Genomic DNA, 22,465 nt, shown 5'->3' on the forward strand with positions numbered 1-22,465 from the left:
CAGGTCAAGACTAAGCAAATATGTTGACAAAGGGTCAGGTTTAAATAACAAAAAGCACAGGTGAAACTAACAACTAATTAACACAGGTGGAGGACATTAACCAAATGAGCCATAGAACACAGGAAGTTGTGAGGCCATCTGGTGGCCATCCTGGGAAGCAGCAGCCATATCCCTGACAGCTGTGGGTGATATCACCACCAAAGTGATGTCCTGTGCAGAACAAGGCCTGAAAATGCTGATCAAAGATCAGGATAAGCACAACACCGGCTTGCTTTTGCAAGACAGAAACTGAGACAATGGTATCTGAAACAACCAAATCGTACTGGAGATGCAAATTCTATGAGGATCTGGTGGAGTCAGAAGCTGAATGCAGGTATGCGAAATATTATCTCCCTCACTAATGTTTTAGTAGCTAGTTAATTGACCAACCTATTGAATGCACTTTTGTAAGCCACTCGGGATAAGAACTGTGAAATGACTAACAAGCAGTCATGATATGAGTCATCAAAAGCACTTTTCAAATAGACTTAACACGGAATGATATTTTGCTTCGCATTGAGTGGGTTCACATCCTGGGAAGCTCAGCCACCTTCTCCTTCATGATTGTTTATTTTGATCATCTTTTCACTTTTCACTTCAGTTTCAGCTTGCTCTTGGGAATTTTCTAGGGTGATTGCCTCAGTACCACTCAGTGCTCATGTGTACTGCAGCAGTCATAGAATTCATAGCTATCACCAGCTGTAATGGAGTAAAGCAGGCACATGATCCAGTGAAGGCCTTTATGGAGACCAGAAGTTGAATTTCTTGCTGCCAACCTGAGTAGAATATGTTAAATTGGGTGTGGCATTTTGATATAGTGCAACAGAAGGTAGAGGGCAAGAGAGAAGAAAATTAGCCCCCACTCACTCATAAGAAAATACTGAGCTGAATATAAGGTGGTTTGTAATGATAAGGCTAACCCCCCTGCATGATTAAAAATGACAAAAATCCAAACCAAAAAACTACCAAACCAAAAATATCATCACTGAAAGTACTAACATTCAGGTACAATTTGTTGTTCTAAACCAGTTATGAGATTCGTCAGTCTGTATGCCACCAAAATTACTCAAAAACAAAACTGATATGTCAATGTCAATGTATTCAACTGTAAATTGAAAGTTTTAAGTTGTAAGTTTTTTTTTTATACTTTTCACTTCTTTGAAATCCTTTTTAAAAGGAAAGAGAGAAAGAGTGCACTGCTTTTACAGTGAAACAAAGCAAATCCATTCTGCTGTTGTGGACTCCTCAGTATGGACAGCACTGCAGTGGTGCTCTCTGCGATATGTAGATTTGGCTGTGGATGTGTATGAGAGAATGACAGATGCCATGTTCAATGCATCCCTGCAGAACTTAAGAAAGGTGTTGTGGTATAGCGAGCTTCATGCTCAGTTAGTGATTCCATCATCTTGTGAAAAAGGGGAACGATGGAATATGAAACAAGAGGTATGTCTTCTGAATGTATCTATCCAGAATGTATCTGGCCATTTCGCATTAGGTTTAGCAATTTTAACTGGTGAATACTGTATGGATTTTTTTTCCTTTTATGCATCACAGATTAACAAAGCTTGTCTTATCATCATGACCACCTCAACTTTCATGTACAAGTGCTGAAGCAAGACGAATACAATGCACCAACACACTTGCATGCACCCAACAAACATTCTTTGCAGTACAAGTCACATGATGCAATACAGTGATGTGGGCACTCATCAGAGCATAGGGACTGTTCCACTAAGGTTAACCAAACAACCGGCATGTACCTGATGAATTGCAGGGTGCCTGAGAGAGGTGAGAGTGGGAACCCTGGCTGATCTACCCGCCTCTGTCCCTGGTGGAACAAAGTCAATGTGTTCTGCCGCTATGGGATCCTGGTCATTGTCGGCAGATGACATGGCCGATTTCGAATACCAGTGGTAGGGCTCATTCCATAATTCAAAACGTGACATGAGGGAGCAAATAAACTACTGCAGAATGGGTATGGGTTAACACTGTCTATTATTGGTTAGATGGTGCTATGCATTTACATTGAAAATGTGAAACACAAGCAAACCAAATGTACATAGAGATACATGAACTGAACCCCTGTTGGAACAACCCAATAGCTGTCCTCGCTGCTAAGTATTCCAAGCAGGTTTTGCATCATAGTTTTGTGAAACCAAAAAACAAGAATATTTTGGCAAAATATTTATAGTTAACCAGTCAACTCCTTTATTATATCATTAATCTTTATATCATTGATTCTACTTCACCAGATACTTGCGAGGTATTAGATAGCATGTTAAGCACCAGCACTTGGTGTTTGGTGTTTGTGCTTTTAAGAAAAAGTATCTCCGCAATTGTACAAAGCTTCCCCTTAACAAAGATCAGTACGGTGCAGCGGATTTATAATAAATCTGAATATTGTCACATGCCACCAATAAAAATTGTACTATGCAGGATATAAATTCATATGACTATTTTAAGAGCAACATGTGATGTCGATTCTCAGAGGAGTAATGTGGACCCTAACAGATGGCTTTGAGTAGTCTTAATGGATTGCATTTATGCAGTGCCTTTCAAGGACATCAAAGCACTTTTATGATGAAGGCGGAGAGGCAGGGAGGCGGGTTGGGCGGGGAGGGGAATTACAGCCACCTAGGTGATGCGTGGCAGCCAGTATGCCCCAGAATGCTTACCACAAGTCAACTGAAGTCCAAATATTTGTCGTTTTCAAAAAATTTTACTTTGTTGTATCAAAAGCACAGCATAGAAGAATTCATCTCAGAGCAAAAATGAGTGTGGCACTGTATACTGGGTGAAAGTTTTGTCACAAGTGACAATGCCAATCACAAAAGTATAACAATTTTTCACTCTAATGAACTTAATGTAACACAATTTACATTTATAATAATACTTGAAACTGCTCTGACTTTAAAAAATTACAAACAAAACAAATGGTTTTAAAATTTTGGTAGTAATGATCTTAAAATACTATGTAGAACTCAAATTTAATTGTAACATTCAAAATAAAAATGCAATGTTTTAATCAATGCCATCTACACTGATAAAACTGGTTTTATTATTGGCACCTATCAACAACAGTCACCCACATGCTGCATACAGCGACAGACAGGTTAAAGCTCCAGATGACCAACTTCATCCTTGAGAGTGTCGTCTAGAGAGGTTTGTGCTCCATTCTCCTTCATGTTGGCGTAGGCCACCTCCTTGGTAAGCTGTTCCAGTGGGGGGAGCCCCACTGCCAAGTTGCGCATGGCAATAGCTGTCATCAGGAAACTGCACACAGGCACAAAGAGAGATTCCAGTGTTGAAGTAGATGAGGCTATGTCACAAAACAATGAACCTCATTATTTGAGGCAACACTGGGGTCTGAAATTTCACATCATCCTGGTAAAAATCCCCAATTTTCCATCTTATGGGGGGTGTTAATTAATAAAAATTTTCAATTTTAATTTGTAAAAACATAAAACAGATAACGTGTGACTGCTAAAATAAAGGAAACACTTGAATAAAGAAGGGACAACATGTATTAGAAGCAGCTGCTTCCACACAGGTGTGGTTCCTCAGTTAATTCAGCAATTAACATCCCATCATGCTTAGGGTCATGTACAAGTATGCTGGGCAGTCCCAGTTTTCCAGTGACAAAGACTGCTCAATTTGCTGATGTTTCACAAGGAACAGCAATTAAGTCAATATTAAAATGGAAGTCTGAGGGAAGACATCAGCTGGGATTTCAACTGTTGTTGAAAGCACACACTCCTCAACTGTGATGCCTGTGCATTGGTTTGAGAATTAAGGCACAACAGATGAGCCACTCTGAATCAGCTGACTGCAAACAGCAATCTAAGGTATTAGCAGGCGGTCTGTCAGTCCATCAAGAGCTTCACAGGAGCCCCTTATTACATTCTCAACAAATGGACAAGTGCATGTGTGGTGCACTCCAAAAGAAACCTACAGGCCTGAGTGCTTGCTTCCCATGCTGAAGGGTTTCTGGTGGCTCTGTTATGGTGTGGGGTACATTCTCCTGGCATGGTTTAGGTCCACTCAACTTCTTTGAGGGCAAGGAAGACACCAATAACTACAAAGTCATTTTGAGTGATCACCTGCATCCTACTTTGAAGCATTTCAGTCCTGATGGGAGTGGGCTCCTCTAGGACCATGCACAGGAAATAAGTGGTCGCTGAATTGGTTGATGAGCATGAAGACAGTGTAAACTATGTCCCATTGGACAGTGCCACCATAAATAAAACAGTGAATGATGAAATTTCTTGTGGAAGAGTGATGTCATATTCCTCCAGTAGAATTCCAGACACTTGTATAACTATGCCAAGGCACAGTGAAGCTGTTGTTGCAGCTTGCGGTGGCCCAGTGTCCCATTAAGACACTTTATGTTGGTGTTTACTCTATTTTTGCAGTTACCTGTATGTATCCAATCTATGCAGAAGTTGGGAATTTGTGTCTCCAGAGAGTTAAGTAGCTGAAGACACACAGTCACATACATACTGTGTGCGTTCATACAATTACACATACACACATATTGTATTTACCCGCGTCGCAGCATGTAGTACTTCTTGACGGCAAACCGCTGCAGCCTCTCAAAGATGGAGGCCTCACGCCGCTTCTTCACATCCTGCATACGCCGCTGTCGCCGCAAGAAAAGCCGCAACACTGGATCTGTCACATTGAGCTCAGACTCCTCACCCTCAAAGTCACTGGCCAGTGGCTGCAGCTCTGGTGGAAGAGGCTCTGTCTCTGAGAGACCGAAACAGACAGCGTCACACACAAGGAACAAGACACTACAGGGTATAGACACAAACCTGCCATTTGGTGATATATCCAAATATATGAAATTAAGTATGTAAATGACAAAGTCAACGACAATGAATAATGCAGCACCAGTAAAAATACCCAGCTAACAATAGCAGGTAAGCAGAAACAGAAAGCAGAATATGTTTATAACTCTTTTAATGTAGAATTTTTTCAAACTGGATATCCTGAAAACCCACAATTTCATAGTTACATGAGTCAAATCTTTTTTGTCCCAATGCATAATTTTCGTTACCTGCTAAAGACAAGATATGGCAATACCAGTAAAACCCATAGTAATATTTGTAATGTACTTCTTTTAATACATTACTTCACTGGCGTGCAAATCAGGACCAGGTGTACATGGGTTGGTGTTATGGTATTTGGTGGCACATGCTAACACAGCCAGAAAAAATCACATCATATACTGTACCTATACTTATATAAAATCCCTATGTCCAAACAGATCAATTTTTTCCATGTATCCATGCTTCCAACTGTCATTTAGATTCGGAGTTGAAATTAAAAAGTTTACAGCAAAGTAAAACATGGTTTTTATTCTCCATGACTGTGGGATATCTGTAGCACTCTCCCCCTTTCTTTTTTTTTGCCTACCACCACCCCCCCTAATTGGAGGACTTCTTTATTAAGCTCAAGAAGAAAGGCAACAGGATCAATAATATTACTGAATTACAGCAAGTAGATGAAGGTGAAGACACAAAAAAGAGAAAAAAAGGATAATAACAGAATAAAATAAAGAAAAAGAAAACAGAAAAAAACAATATAAACAAAGAACCCAGAAAAAAACACATTATATAAAAGTTATAAATTGATTAGCATTTGATCGAGTGAAATAAGTATTTGATCCCCTACCACCCAGCCAGAATTCTGGCTCCCACAGATTAGTCCTGTCACTTTAAGAAACTACTCCTAATCTCAACTCGTTATGTGTATAAAACACACCTGTCCATAGAATCAATTTCTTCCATTACAACCTCTCCACCACCATGGGTAAGACCAAAGAGCTGTCAAAGGACATCAGGGACAAGATTGTAGACCTGCACAAGGCTGGAATGGGCTACAAGACCATCAGCAAGAAGCTTGGTGAGAAGGTGACAACTGTTGGTGTGATTATTCGAAAATGGAAGAAATGTAAAATAACCATCAATCGCCCTCGGTCTGGAGCTCCATGCAAGATCTTGAATCATGGGGTGAGGATGTTCATGAGAAAGGTGAGGGATCAGCCCACAACTACACAAGAGGAACCTGTTAATGACCTCAAGGCAGTTGGGACCACAGTCACCAAGAACACCATTGGTAACACACTACGCCGTAATGGATTGAAATCCTGCAGCGCCCGCAAGGTCCCCCTGCTCAAGAAGGCACATGTACAGGCCCATCTGAAGTTTGCCAGTGAACATCTAAATGATTCAGTGAAGGCTTGGGAGAAAGTGCTGTGGTCAGATGAGACCAAAATCGAGCGCTTTGGCATCAACTCGACTCGCCGTGTTTGGAGGAAGAGAAATGCTGAGTATGACCCGAAGAACACCATCCCCACAGTCAAGCACGGAGGTGGAAACATTATGCTTTGGGGCTGTTTCTCTGCTAAGGGTACAGGACGACTTCACCACATTGAGGGGCCAATGGACGGGTCCCTGTACCATAAAATCTTGGATGAGAACCTAAACCAGAACACTGAAGATGGGTCGTGGATGAGTCCTCCAGCATGACACTGACCCAAAACATACCGCCAAGGCAACAAAGGAGTGGCTAAAGAAGAGGCACATTAAGGTCATGGAGTGGCCTAGCCAGTCTCCAGACCTCAATCCTACAGAAAATCTGTGGAGGGAGCTGAAGCTTCCAGTTGCCAAGCAGCAGCCAAGAAACCTACAGGATTTAGAGAGTTTCTGTAAAGAGGAGTGGGCCAAAATGCGTCCTGAGATGTGTGCAAACCTGGTGACCAACTACAAGAAACGTCTTACCGCTGTGCTTGCCAACAAGGGTTTCTCCACCAAGTACTAAGTCATGTTTTGCTTGGGTATCAAATACTTATTTAACTCAATGACATGTAAATCAATTTATAACTTTTATGTAACATGTTTTATTCTGGATTTTTGGTTGATATTCTGTCTCTCTCCATTAAAATGAACCTACCATACAAATTAGAGACCGTTCATTTCTTTGTAAGTGAGCAAACTCATCAGGGGATCAGCAGGGGATCAAATAATTATTTTCCCCACCGTATAACTGTAAATATATATCTATATATATATTTACAAAACAAAACAAAACATACATTTAAGGACAAAGAAATGAAAAAAGGAAAGAAATACATTAATCATTACTTTTTGATTTCCTTCTTTCATTATGCCCTTGTCCCCTCTCCTTCACTTCACAGACCATCATTATCCAACCCCCTTACAGGGACAACTCAACCATATTTCCTGTAGCTGTTCACTTCTTTGCTACTTGACATATTTGGTTATCTATGCGATCCACTCATGACGCCTTTTCCATTTTGTGCTAATAATTTACACATTTCTTTCTATTATATTTATATAACAACCTATTGATCTATTTATCTATTTTTTTTTACAGTAAGTACATTTATCCAAATCACATATCAATATTCACACATATCTATGTATGTCTGTTATTCTTTATTCCCAGCCTACTGCCACTCTCAGTGCCTTCCATCTGTCCCTACATACAATTAGCCTACTGTTTTCTTGTGCCATGTAACCCTCAATTGTGCTGTGATGTTTTATAAAGAGTCTGAATCTCTCTGTCCTCAAAGCCTCCACAGATTTTGACTTAAAAATAAATATTTTCCCCAAAAGTATTATAACGTTAACTATTTTTTGGGTGCCATTTCTTAGATCACCCAACAGCACGGTGGGCAAGTCTAGTGAAAACTGACTACAGTATGGGGACAACCACCGCTGAACGCCTGTCCAGAACAGTGCCACAAAGGGGCAGTACCAAAATAAATGATCCACCAACTCAACCTCTTCTTGACAGAATCTACACAAGGGTGACTCTTCAATTCCCCAAGTATGAAGCATCTTTTTAGTGGCCAGAAATTTATATATTAGTTTAAACTGAAAGAATCGTATAGATGAGTCAATTGTTGCTTTGTAAATTAAATTAAACACCTGATTCCATGGAATCGGACAGTCTAGCATATACTCCCAAGAGTGTAAAATATTATATGGAGCAGCTATTAGATTTTTTTTATTTTAGATGAAACTGATATAATATTCTATTTATGCTCGTCTTTTTAGTCCAATTAAAATTTTTCATATGTGGTCTGCAGACTAGCTCCTGGCCATTTCCTTTACCAATGCTCCTTTTCCATTTTTGTGGTATAGCTGCAATCAGTTGATTAAATTTTTTGTAAAGGGCAAACCTTACCATAAATATTGGTGAACTCTTCATAGGACATTAGTTTACCTTCCTTATTTACTATATCATTTATAAAAATAATGCCAGTATCAAACAAGTTTTTCCAAAAGATAAACTTTCTCCCTATCAGGATATTGGAATTACGCCATATGATTTGTTATAAGATTTGTTCTGTGTTTTCTGGAGGGTGGAATTGGAATTGCAGCCAGTGTTGTATGGCTTCTTTCAAAAAGGGTGATATGTTGTGAGAACTGGGGGTGTTTTATCTGTAAGGCAAACAGTCCCTTTCTGAACATTGGGTGGACATTCTCTAATAGTCTTCTGGAGAACCATTTTGGGTTTATAATTTTTTTTGGAATCAAGGACGCTTTAAGTGAGAGGTTCAAGGCCCTTAGATTTAACAATTTTAGGCCACCCGATCCATATTCATTGTATAGATATATACGTTTAACTTTATCTGGTTTACCATTCCATAGAGATTACATAGATTTTTTGCTCTTATAGTTTGAAGAATGATTCACTTGGTGTAGGTAATGTCATAAACAAATACGAAAATTGAGATACGACTAAGGAATTAATCAAGGTGATCTTGCCATAAATTGTCAAATATTTCCCTCTCCATGGCTGCAGAATTTTGTCTATTTTAATGAGTTTGTTATTGAAATTAACTTCTGAGAGATTACCTGTATTTTCAGGAATGTGAATACCAAGTATATCAATGGATCCATCCTTCCATTTCATGGGTAAATTACATGGTAAGGTGAATGCTGTATTTTTCAGAGACCCAATCCTACGTACTGTACATTTGTCATAATTTGGCTTCAGACCTGACAAATTGGAGAAGTAATCAAGGTCTTGTGTTAGACTTTGCAAGGAAGAACACTGGGGGGACAATAGGAAACTGGTATCATCAGCATACATTGAAACCTTTGTATGTAGACCCTGGAATTCTAAACCTATGATTTTATTATTTGATCTTATCTTTAATGCAAGTATTTCAATTGCCATTATAAACAGATATGGCGATAAAGGACAACCTTGTTTTACCCCTCTTGATAATGAAATATTACATGAAATATGACCATTATTTATAATTTTACATTTGAGGTTGCTATACATAACTTTTACCCATTTTATTAGAGATTTGCCAAAGTTGAAATAATCTAAGCATTTATAAATAAAATCTAGACAAACTTTATCAAAGGCCTTTTCAAAGTCCGCTATAAAAATTAAACCAGCCTTTTTTGATATTTCGTAATTCTCTATAATTTCCAGTAACTGCCTAATATTGACCCCAATATTTCGACCTTGTAAAAACCCAGACTGGTCGTAGTGGACAATATCGGACAAGATACTTTTAAAGCGATGGGCTATACATTTGCTAATATTTTACCATTGCAACACTGAAGTGTAAGAGGTCTCCAGTTTTTTAGGTAGACTGGGTCTTTATTTTGGCCGCTGGTCTCTTGTTTTAGTAATAGAGAAATTAAACCAACTTGTTGGGTCTCAGACAGTACAACCTTATAATTGAAACATGTAAGTAATGGTTCTTTAATTTGATCATAAAAAGTCTGATACACCTCAACTGGGATGCCGTCAAGGCCAGGTGTTTTCCCAGGTTGATGTGACTTAATTGCCTATCTGAGCTCATCTTCTGTAATTAGGCCTTCACAGGATTCTTTTTGTTTATTTGAAAGCTTTACATGATTTTTTGGGAAAAAGTCTTTGCAATGAGCCTCATTCAGTGGCAGTGGTGGACCCTGAAACGAAAACATTTCTGTAAAATATTTTTCTTCTTCTTTTAATATGTCAGCTGGGGCCACAAAAGTTTCACCATTAGCTGTGATTAGTTTCTGTATATTCTTTTTAGATGTGTTTCTGTATTGAAGATTTAAAAAGAATTGGTTACATTTTTCCCCCTTCTCCATCCATTTTGCTTTATTTTTAAAATATACCTTACTTGATCTTTCATGATTAAGTTCTTCAAGTTCATTCGGTTTTTCATCTAACTTATCTAACACATCTATTGATATATTATCAGTGCTATCAATAATTAGTGTAAGCTTTTCTCTTTTGTTAGTTTTTTCTCTTTTGACCTCAACTGCTTTTGTTTAAAAGAAGAGTATTGGATTGTGTGGCCTCTAAAGGCACATTTAAATGTATCCCACACAATGAGAGGATCTGCTGAACCTATATTATTAGAAAAGAAATCTGTAATAAAAACTTTTGTTTTGGCTAAAAAGGTATTGTCCATTAAAAGATTCTGATTTCCAGTATCCTTGGCCTCTAGGGAAATCTAGAGGCCAAGGATCTAGAGGCCTAAGTACTAGGTGGAGCGCTATGAGCTGGTGATCGGATTTCATTTTGTCTTCAATTAATGCCTTTTTAACTTTTGGTACCAGAGAGAATGAAATTAGAAAGTAGTCGATACGACTAGCTTGAATCCTTTATCTTTCAGCCGGGTGAAAATCGCTTGTCTTTTTTATGGTCTGCTAAACCATTGCAGTTATAGCTGGCTATTCTCAGTTCTCCTATAACCATATTTAGATATTAAGGTTTGAGTCTGACAGAGTTTTTAACCCAATGGATCAAACAAGTCAGTGTAGTTATGTCATTCATAAAATGAAGATGGTTGAGTTTTACATAAATTATGCATTGTTCCCCCACCTCCCTCCCCCCTCCCAGTGTCGTCCCTTTCCCAACGCACTGTGAAGTAACATCTACCTCTGTCCACCCACCTCTCCTTCCCTCACCACACTTCACACATCTCCAACACCACTACATCCACAAAGGGCATCCCTCAACACTATCCCACAAACACGTTTCATGTTGCTAAATAGGCAGTGTTGATCGCAATGTACATCTTCCAAAAAAAAAAAAAAAGGAAGGAACAAAAACAGTGAGACCCAAAAAAAGGTAGGAAAATGCCCACTTACAGCCACGTTGTTATCTTGGAGTCCCTGAAAAGCTGGTTGTTAATATACAGTTTATACACTGCCAATCGCACTTTATTGTTCTGTGCCCTGCTGCTTTTCATTATGGGTAAAAGAGCGCATCTCCTTTCCAAGATTTCGGGAGGGAACTGCTCGTACATAGAAAAGGCTGTTCCTTTGAGTTCCCTTTCAAGCTCTAGCACTGCCATTTTCACTTTGAATTGAGAAATCGCGCTACTATCGGTCTGGGTGTCTTGGGATCCTTTTTGTGGCCAATCTTATGCGTTCTCTCAATTTCATCTTAATTATAAGCTTCAGTATAATTTTCCTTATTCTCCTCCTTCACTCCCATTACAACAATATTGTTTCGCATGCTTCTACATTTTAAGTCCAGTAGTTCAGCTTTCATTTGCTTATTTTCATCAAAGAGTTTTTTTGTTGTTGTTTGGAGGGTTCTCATGGTATTTTTGAGAGCTGCATTTTCTTGTTTTAGGTCTTTTATGAGTTCATTGAAGCTAACATCGCGCGGTCTTCTTCCGATAGCACCGTCGTCATTTCAGGCTCCGTTTCACTGGAAATTAATAGTTCTCTCGGGCATTTTGCGTCTTGTTTAGAACTCATTTTAAAATAATAAAGATTAATAAAACTCATGTTTTCCGATCTCATTGTGTTCCAGCTTGTTTTTTGAAGTAGTTTAGTTTTTAGCAACTTTGTAAATTTGTAGATTTACATGGGACGTGCTGAGAGTGTCGTGTTCAGCACACCACCCGCTCCGTCATCTTTTTTTTAGCACCAGTGTTACTCTCCCCCTTTCTTTCTGTGAGACACTGATCATGGGCACCTGACTACCACCAGGGGGGTACTAAGTTTAAGTTGCATTATATTAGCATTTAGCTATAAATGTTATCACATCCTTTATCACATATCACATCCTTATGATAAAGAAAAGTGAGACTGCTGCAAAGATCTACTACATTGCACATACAGCATTCACTCTCAACATATAACATGACACTCAATGGAGTGCACTGGTGCATAATTAGTGGAAATGTTTACTGAATATGAAGACAGTACGTTTCTTATCTTGTGCCAGCTAGTATGTAATTTTTTTTTTTAGGAAAAAGTGTTGTGCAGTTTATCTTAATGCCTGCATGCCAGTTGACATATCAGGAAAAAAGCTTTGTACTGCTGAAAAATGTTGCTTTTATTCTTGGAGTTTAAGTGACACCCTTAGTCCTTCTGTCAGTTTGTCTTGACTGAGGTTGTTGGATGCTCTCCTTTGTTTTGTCTATTTATATATCCATAAATGTATATCCTATATAACTGTATTACTCCTGGGTAATTGTGTGTACATGCCTACATCTGGATTTCTGCGTGTCCTATGTACATTTGCCTGTGTCTCAAAACTTACCAGTGCCATTACGGATTCGTTCCTGCAGCTCAAATAGTTTGGTGAAGTTCTTCTGCAGTGCAACCTCTGTGGTGTTGACGTAGATGTACATGTAGCTGGATGGTTCCTCTGATATGGTATACACCTTATGGTATTCTCCAGCAGGCAGCTGCTCACACACACAGACACACACAGATTAGCAAAGTGAGTGGAAGTTCCAACAGGGAAACACTTGAACTTATTTTGATTTCGTTGTGTTTAAAGAAAGGAGTGAAAAGTAAGCAAGCGAAAAAGGAGACGGACAGTCACAGGTAGAGGCGTGTACCATCATCTTGTCTCCTGGCAGCAGGCTGTAGTTCTTCTTCTCCTCCACAATTTCGACCTTTACCTGGCCCTGCAGCACTTGCACACTGGTGTTACCAAGGTCCGGGCTAACGTAGTTCTCCAGGTGGAGGCCTAAAACATGCATATCATTCTTAGAAAATATGATATGCACATCCAGATTTGATTTTGGCTGTACAGGAAATCCAAAATTAGGAAGATTACACCAAAGGCCCCATTCAGAGGATGTAAGCTTAACTTTCAAACACAAACACAAGGCATAAAAGAATCTACTGTGGTATTTAAAAGGCCTAAATGAACAGGGTGTTACCAACTGGGGGGTGGCTGACAGAGTGTCTGTGCCATGTATACATACATATAATGGAAAATGCTGCAGGATTATAATCCATTTGTATGTATGAAATAATGAATTGTTTTAATCAATTGCAAAATATACCAAAAAACATTACACTAGTTAAAGTTTAAGAAAATTGAAATGCAATAATATGCCAAAAGGGGTAGCTTTTAACAAACAATGGAGAATGCTGGCCTTAACTTCAGTGTCTCACCCTCCCTCAACTTTGATAAACTCACTGAAAACAACAGTTTATTTCAGCTCTACTTTGGTTAATTATTTCACAGATTAAGTGAATTTAAAAATCTGAGCCCAATTTAATTAAACATGGGCTCAAACTCTGCTACAAGAAGCCACAGCCAATACCTCACCAAACCGTTGCTAATGCAGACCCTGATTATAAAATTTGGGATCCGTGGTAAATTATCAGTGTGCCTTTTAAATTTAACTACTTAATATCTGTGTGCAACTAATGTTAAAAACTAATGAGCATATCAAAAGGAACAATATATTTACCCACCATATTCGAAAGGAATCCTTACATCAATGACTAGCATGTAACTGTATTTCTGACAAAAACAGCCCTGTATGTTTCAGACATGACAGCCATACCATAGCATGTCTATGGTGAAGTACCAGTACCATGGGTCAAATACCATATTAAGTATCTGGCTCCATATTAAGTATTTGCTCCAGATTGTGAGACTCAGATTAAATGATTCAAATCATCAGAATCATTTTACTTTTGTACGTCCCCAAATTATTGCAATTTCAGTTTTGAAAACAAACCTATGTTCATCTCATACTGTTGTCACTTCTCGTACTAACCACTTTGGTAGTCAGTGAAGCCATATTTAATAATGAAAAAAAAAATCAATGTACTTTTCACATTATATTCTTCTGCATCCATTCTCACTGTCAGCTGTACTGGTGAGATGTATTCCTGTAATACATCCACTATTTTATAGTGTATTTGATATGACAGAAATGCAAATGTGTACGAGGCCTATAAGAGAAGTGTGGTAGTACAAACCTGGAAAGTCAGCAATAAACACCACTTCTGTCTGGTTATCCAGCGAGCCCTCAATCTCCAGAAACTTAGTCCTCCAGGGGGAGAGGTCCACTAGCAGGGGCATCAGCCAAGGGTTGGGACGGAATGGTGACCAGTCTGCAGTCACAATGTCCACCCGTGGATCAAAGATCCTGAGGGCAAGAACAAGAGTGACTGAAAATGCATCACAAAATGATAAGCATACTTTGTGAATATGGAAAACCACCAAGCTGAAAGTCTCATGGCTTTTTCCATTCAAACTACACTAGGAATGCCAATGCGCTGTCCAGTAATTAGTGTATTCTCAAAGCAGCCAAGCAGTTATGATGGACATGCAGGATCTGCACAAACAAGGGAGAGTTCTTTATGCATTCACACAACAATGGCTTCCCAAGTTAGTTTGCATGCAAGTACCGTTCTCTTAGGAAAGAACCTGCACTGACATGACAATGAATAATGAATGAATGCACTTTCATATATAATATAGAGCAAAGGCAAAAAAGTTATTTGCAGCAAGAGCACATGAAACAATCAAATAAAACAAATAAAAGCAGCACATGAATGTCATTTAAACAGCTTAATCAAAGAAAGTCCAGTGTTATAGATTTTGAGGTTACATTTAATAATTTTCAGTTGATTTACGGACGTCTTCTTCAAGGACTGTTGATACTGCTTATATGAAAACCTACTCATATGACTTCTCTCAGAATTCATAAAAACAGCTAATTGGTATCATTTTGCCCTTTGCATTAGACTATGAAGTATTTTTCAGATCTATGCCAGTATACATTTGTTAAAGGGTAAAAATCCTGACAGTCCTAAGAAATTTATAAGCTGGCTGACTGGAACGCATTTTCTTAATCGTGCCTCACTGAATGTTTTAGGATATCGGAGGTTAACTGTTCAGTCTCGGCAGTGCCTCTATTGCGCCAATGTTTGATATGCATTTGTCAGATCAGGTTTTGTGGATTCTGACGTCATCCTGGCAAAAGGCCTAGGAGGGTGTCATTGCAAGCCTTGAACGTGTATTCTTCATTACTCGGCACAAACACAGTCACATTTTTGAAATCGATTTCAAGTTAGCACATTTCACGATGACTGCCACTGAGGATTTATGCGTCACCCATAATAACTGTCAGATCAGCCATAATTAAGTATCCTTGCATAGCAAAATATGCAAAACATATTGATCTCTTGCATTTGTTGATTGGTCAGGGGTTAAACATATGCTGTTGTATGTTTTAATCAGCTCTTTGATTTTGACTTCATATGAGCATTCCACAGCAGATGCAGCTTGCAAAACTGCCGGCTGGTGAAAATGCCCCACAGCTTTATTACATCATAGCCTAAAAATGCATGTAATTTTAATCCAATTTTTCAAGGGGAATATCTGTGCAGATGAAAGCTTCTGTAAAATAATGAATGGCATCCTTCTTATTCCCCTGTGCTTCTGATTTCACCTCACCCATGTCAATCTCAGATGTTCTGTGGTTTAAAAGGCCTGTATATTTCTATCTTTGCTGTGTGGCTAAAACACTTCTCCAAATTTTCATCTTTTCCCAGGACAGCCACTCAAAGTTACATTAGATGGCTTTTTAGATGCTACAGTTACTTAATCCCTGCCATCATTAATCAGTGCTATCATTAAAATGATCACTTTTAAATAAAACATTAGGAAGCATGTAACCTGTTAATGCCACCTACTTAACAGATTTAACATTAAATACACCCCACTACCACCCCCTTTTAGAAACATTGTGAAATTATTTATACTGTCACAATAACTCCATCATGATTGAGTTGGAGTTACTGTGGATTGATCAATTCACATAATTTTCAAGATAGTTACATTGCCATGTGTAGTACGTTTGACAGACACAACTAACTAAATAATCTTCATACACTCTTCACGATCAAAGTACAGTTCTGTAATGTGGTGTTTATTCTCAGGTTCTGACTGAAAGAACATGCACAGTCTGAGCGTAGCAAAAGCAGTCTGCATGTGTCAGTGAGTTTTGGAATTGGTCAAAGCAAGTAGTTGCTAATCAGTAGGAATGGCATTCTATCAAAAGAATTGGTTGACTTTTTTATTTTAAGTTAATTACACTAGTGCATATCAAGACAAAGCAATACGCAGGTAACAGACAGTAAGGTACTGCTTTTGATTATCTTGCTAGATGGTTGCCGTCACCACAATGACACCATAACAAGCTCAGAAGTAGCTGGCCATCTAGGTTGGCTTGATTTTTCTAATTTCCCCCAAAGCAGTCTGATAGTGTGATAAATACCGCTTGCCTATTAAAAACAAGATGAAAGCAGGGTTTTCATGATAGAGAATTCTAACCCGTGAAAATTCTCAACAAACCTGTATTCTTGTATGTCTGTATAAGCAAAATTCTTAACAAATAAGTGAAATATTGGAATGGATGGCAATGTAAAAGAAATCTGGTTAATTAACTGATTAATTCAACAAACAGGAACATGTCTGGTGCTTGTGTTTCTGCAACGTCTTATGTCTATTTTCATGTCTATGCCCACCTATCCCATACAGTACCTCTGCTGGAAGCGTTCGTTGATAGAGACCCATATATCAAAGTAGATCTGGGGCTCAGAGATGTTATAGTGAAGCAGGTGGCGGCTCAGGCAGGTGGCATACTGCTTTAACATGTCTCCATGGTCCTTCCAGCGTCGGCTCTGCGTAAATACCTGTACGACACAATACCAATAAGTGTTGTGAAATTAATCTTTTTAATACATTTTTTGACCTTCAGCCTAAAGGCAGTATGGCAATCTGAAATATGACACAAGAAATGTGAGACTGTTTCAGACTACACATATTCACATACACATCTGAGCAAGACAACATGTTTTTTTTCCATTCTGATAAAACTGTAAAGAAATATTCCAATCTAATGAAAGACCGATTTAACACTACCCCTGTGCAGTTTATCAGTTTCCAAACAATGCTTGTCACCAATATAATGCACCAAGACTGGTTACTTATGTTTCAGTGGGATTTCTGTTATAAGTGGCAAGGCTATACAGTGTTGCCTCATTACTGATTAGTGGGCCTTCCTGGGACCTTGTCCCTTATAACTCACCCCAGGGTTAAGATATCCAACATCTCCAGTCTTGCCATCTCGATAGGTGATTTTGACATGTTGGTGAGTGCGGGAGTGAACCATCATGTCCCAGGAGTATCCATACAGACCATTAGTCCAGTTGTTGTAGCCCTAAACCAGACAGTGGGAAAACAAAAATGGTTGATGGGTTTCAATTTGACTTCAAAGTAAAGTCATTAAAATAAAACAGGAATGAAAGCAAGATGAAATGAAAAAAAAATGTTTGTGGAGGTTTTACTTGCTTTGTTCATTCTATCTATTGTTCAGTGTTTCAAGAAAAGTAGGAAGAGGGGAGAACATTTCTATGCTGAGCAGAGAGAAAGGCAAGTGGGTCGTCTTTGCAAAGACCATTTAGCTGAAGTTACAAAATTCCATTTAAGGTGACATGATGAAACTCATCTCAGTTTAAGGGTCCTGCACTAAAGGCAAAATCCAAGAAATCTACAACCTCAACTGCAACAGCACAGTGCAATCTGCACATGCTTGATCTGTATTTCACTCCCTTGCCATGTCATTCTTATTCAAACTCTACTGTGCAAAAATGCACAAATTTAACAGCTGATGATAGTTTGATAAATGATAATAGCACAACATACATTACGTGACTAATTTTGCTGCAAACCAGATGGGTTTGTGTAGTGTAGGTGCTGACATTGGTGGTGATGGTAATGACCCATTAAACTGGAACTAAGAGACTGCATATTTTCCATCCATGGCTTTAAGCTTTCACCAAAACCAGATGATAAATGTCGCAGTTACCAATATCATAATCACTACTGTCATTTTTATTGCAAGCATACCTGTGTGATGAAGTGGGAGTAAGGCATAAAGAACTGCTCGCTCAGGTACAGCAGTGTGAACAGTGTCCCAAGCTTGTGTCTGTATCCAGGTTTGGAAGGTTTAGAGACCGAGGGAGCCTCCTGCGTGTCTGCAGGCGTGGGTGGGGTCTGGGTGTACACACAGGAAGTGCTAGGCTGTGGGGCTGGCCCAGTGAGTGGCAGGATGGCCCCGAGGCAGGCTGGGAAGTGGCCAAAGAAGCGCCTTGGCCAGTCAGGGTAGCAGAAAAGGGGACTGGTAGCCAGCATGGTGTAGGCAAACATTCCTGCAAATGAAAGTTGAAATAAAATTAAATAAAAAGAAAAGTCAGTCCCCACTCAACACTTTCGTTCCCTTGGCTTTGAAGAAATGTGCATTTAAAAAGTCTGCAAAAATCAATATTGCTCTGTTTTTATGTTCTTAATATGTGTGTTTAGGTGATGAGGTCTTCTAATGCTCAGTGTTGCTGCTCTCTACCATCAGTACCCAGGAGTAATAGCAAGGTAGTTTCAGGCTTTTTTCAGGTGATAAACAACAAATACATTAAATCATAATTATTGTTTACTTTTACTTAAATATTGTACACTCTTTAAGGATAATGCTTTCTTCCACCACATGGTGCTTTGGTTCATAGAATCATATCTGAAGAATAGAAACAAACAGTTCAGAGTTTAAAGCATTTTCAAATGGCTACACTTTGATTAGCCTTTGGTTGCCATGTAATTGATCCTTATCAGAGACGTAGCACATTGCAATGTTACAAAGCACAAGCAAATAACTGCATTAGCAGCACACATGCATTAGAAAGTATTTGTAAACATTAGTCAATGTCACAAAACAAACATTTCGGGCCGTGCAATCTGTTTACGGTTATTCCTGATAACACCATGGCTAGCCATCTTATTAAAAATTTCCTAATCACTTTACATATTACTCTGCGATCAACAGCAAACTGTCATTCACCAAAACACAAAGTAAGGGTGTCTGGCAGCTAGCAGCACCTAAATCAGACCACTGACTTTAAATTCCACATTTAAAAAGATCAGTTTCTTCACTAACTGCAGTTAGTATTCACTATAAATACTAAACATGTAGTGCTCTTAGTTATCTAGCTAGCTGTACATTTCATTCGCTGCTGACAAAGACTTTCTGAATTTAAACAATTAGCGCACCCTCCAACTGTAAGTTTAAAAGTTGATTGTCTGCATCTGCTAATGTGTCGCTGTTAACTATCTATGTAGGCGAGTTATTGTTTCAGTGTTTTACAAATGTCCCTTAAGGTAAGACTGCTTCTTATGTAAAGAATTTTTACGGTTTACATAACCCTGCAAATGCATTCTGTTTCTGGATTACAAACCAGGGAGATCATTTCAGATCATGTCTGAGAGCTCCCTTTAGACCAAATGGAAGCTGTCCCCTGAGAACAAAAAATGCTGGAGCAACATGGCCAGAACCTTGTATTTCACACACTGTACCTTTAATATTAGTGTGTAAGCTCATTTATATAAAATGAGAAACAACCTAGCTAAGGAAGTTCATTGTGCCAGTAGCTAGCTGCTATGGACGTTGCTATATTGTTGTTACCATTATTATTATTATTGCTATTGTTATTATTATCATTTATCATTATTATCATTAATATTATGATTGATGACTGAAGATTATTAGACCCAGTGATGTTTTGTGTTGTATGTTATGTTTGTATGTTTATCAATAATTTTGTGTTATACTTGTTTATCTGTCAATAAAAAAAAGATAAAGAAAAAAAGAAACAATGTCTTTGGTGTAATGAAGACATTTAGCTTAGGAATAAAGTTTACAGTGGATTCTGCCTCTCCTATATGCAATTTCAACATCTGATTTAAAATTAGCATTTATGTAAGCAATAATACACTATTGGCACTTGGTGATGTCAAAGGTACTCTGCTTCAGCTCATACCTAGCGACTGCATCACTGCCATGCCAATAGTTGCAATAACACACGCCGACTTCTGTATTACTCTTATTTCAGATACTTATCGATGATAGCAAATAGCAAAAACATTTGTCTAGGACAATAGTATTAGCAATTAGCAACACAAAGCAATTAGTAACAAACAAAAACATTTGCTAACAGCAGATAAAAATGTAAAGTTGCATGTGGCCATTCTATCCACTGCATTTCTTGACATAGACATCATAGGGGACTGAGTCATAGTAGGGTATAAGTCATAGAGTGAGCAGACAGAGCAGAAGGGGTTTCTATGGTATGAGTAGTTATGTTGAATTATTATGATGGGTTGGGATAGATATCCTGAGGTTAAATATGCCTGCCATAGCACATAGCATAGGGCATGTAAAGCATGATACAGTGTTATGGTTGCATTGCATACAGAGTATGAAGTCTGGAATTATGTTTTGGGTAGGAGATATGGTAGGTGTCAGTTCAGTACGTATGTAGGATAAGGTAATTATGTTGGGTCAGGTAATACCCTGGTTGCAGTCATTATGGGCACTGACAGTGTTGTTGGTATGAAGAGTATGGGCAGTCATGGTGCATTAGAGATAATGATCTTGTCTGTAGTTACAGTCAGGGTAAATAATTATGCAAGTTAGGAGTGCATTCTGGGGGTAGAGGGTAGGGGTAGTTGTGGGATGGGAGGGTAGAAGTAGTTGTGGGATGGGAGGGTAGGGCAGTTGTGGTGTTATAGGTATGCAGGATTGTAGTGGATATCCTGCAGGCAGATATAGTTGAGCTTGGAATTCAAATTGCATTTAATTATGCAGAGTAGTTAAGACATGATGCAGCATTCTGAGCTATATTCATGGTGTAATTATGTATGCATGGTAGGGACATTTACATTGGGTATGAATCTTAATGTCTTTTGTGAATTGTACTCATAGCAGTGGGCATGGAATTCACTGTATTAACGAAAATTAATACACTAAAAGAAAATAAAAGCATCATTCTCACCAATGCTGAAAAGCTGGGAATTCATGCAGTGGAAGTAGGAGACAAAAACGATGGCAATGGGTCGTGTGGCATCAAAAAAGAGCAGATATCCAGCAGACAGGTCCAGTACAAGACCCCCACCATGAACAATCAGCAGACTGACCATCTCCACTGGCAGAATTAGTCTACAGGACAACACAAACACACATGAGCACAATGCCCACATAAACCTATACCCACATCAGTCCAAATACAGAGCCTAGCAATTCCTTTAAGACTGCTTACTTAAAAGGGTCAAACAGCCAGTGGTGGGCCAGGTATTGCATGGAGTATCCTTCCACCCAATCAGCATCCAGCTTCTTGATCCCAGCAATAAAGTATACAATAAAAATCTGCATGAGGAAAATAAGCAAAAATCAATTACCAAAGTCTTTTATTGTCATTCACAAATCAATGATTTTAACCTGATTTTACAAATATATCAATCTACAATTCTGCATGTCTACAAGAAGTTTTTGATAATCGTGTTTGTGGCTAAAATCAATGTATGACATCCTCACATTTGACTCTCTAAATCCGCTTCAGGAATCTCAATAAATACCAATCATCTCAGAAGTACTTTGTCTCTGAGAATAACCTGATCTCTTGATCAGGGCTGCTAACTGAAAGAAGCAGACTGACTTATAAGGTCATGTCACAGTTGCTGTGTTGACACATTTCTTGGTGGAGAGCTAAACACACAAGAAGAAAACACATTCAAAACAAGATTAGACCTACTTAAAAACAGTCAATGGAGACTGTGTTTAATAGCAATGTATTCACTGACTTGCATTAAAATAAAGCATCCTCAACAGTACTTTCTGATGTATTATGTATTTTTGTATTTGCAGGTAAGAATAAGAATAATGCAGATTTTGCCAGAACATACAACATTATTATTGTCCTTAATAATATATAGTACATATTATTATTGTTAGTGCCTCAGTTCAGGATGAACCCCAAACTGTGGAATTTCATTTCCCATATTCGGTAATTTGGTAAATTACTGTGTGTGTTAGGGTTTCAGAGACTTCCACTCACAACAACCAGCAGGTAATCTCGTAACTGCCTTTTGGGTCCTGATGCCTGCTGCTTCCCTGATTTTCCTCCAAAGGGCCCTTCTTCCTGTTTGTACCTTGTCTAATTTAGTTAAATGTTTTCACCTCTGTGTAGTTAGTCCAGTCATGCGTTTTGTGTTCTTTATAAGCCCTGCCTGTTCCTTCGTTAAGTGCTCAGTCTTGAGCTACCCTGCCTTGTGT

The 22,465-nt window shown here is 38.6% G+C and overlaps 1 protein-coding gene across 1 annotated transcript in view; it reads right to left on the minus strand.

The window, feature by feature from the left end:
* Positions 1 to 2,313: 2,313 nt before the first annotated feature.
* The window catches only part of ggcx (gamma-glutamyl carboxylase), a 31,201-nt gene continuing 11,049 nt past the window's right edge, over positions 2,314 to 22,465 (minus strand). Inside the window, exons 6-15 of the mRNA XM_036529844.1 lie at positions 21,453 to 21,559; positions 21,189 to 21,352; positions 18,220 to 18,521; positions 17,399 to 17,530; positions 16,852 to 17,003; positions 14,280 to 14,449; positions 12,896 to 13,026; positions 12,592 to 12,739; positions 4,584 to 4,788; positions 2,314 to 3,312 (exon numbers count right to left, since the gene is read on the minus strand). Coding sequence (XP_036385737.1) covers positions 3,153 to 3,312; positions 4,584 to 4,788; positions 12,592 to 12,739; positions 12,896 to 13,026; positions 14,280 to 14,449; positions 16,852 to 17,003; positions 17,399 to 17,530; positions 18,220 to 18,521; positions 21,189 to 21,352; positions 21,453 to 21,559 — 1,671 coding nt within the window. The 3' untranslated portion in view covers positions 2,314 to 3,152. The remainder of the gene's footprint in view (positions 3,313 to 4,583; positions 4,789 to 12,591; positions 12,740 to 12,895; positions 13,027 to 14,279; positions 14,450 to 16,851; positions 17,004 to 17,398; positions 17,531 to 18,219; positions 18,522 to 21,188; positions 21,353 to 21,452; positions 21,560 to 22,465) is intronic.

Source organism: Megalops cyprinoides, chromosome 5 (assembly GCF_013368585.1).
Source record: "Megalops cyprinoides isolate fMegCyp1 chromosome 5, fMegCyp1.pri, whole genome shotgun sequence".
Classification (NCBI taxonomy): domain Eukaryota; kingdom Metazoa; phylum Chordata; class Actinopteri; order Elopiformes; family Megalopidae; genus Megalops; species Megalops cyprinoides.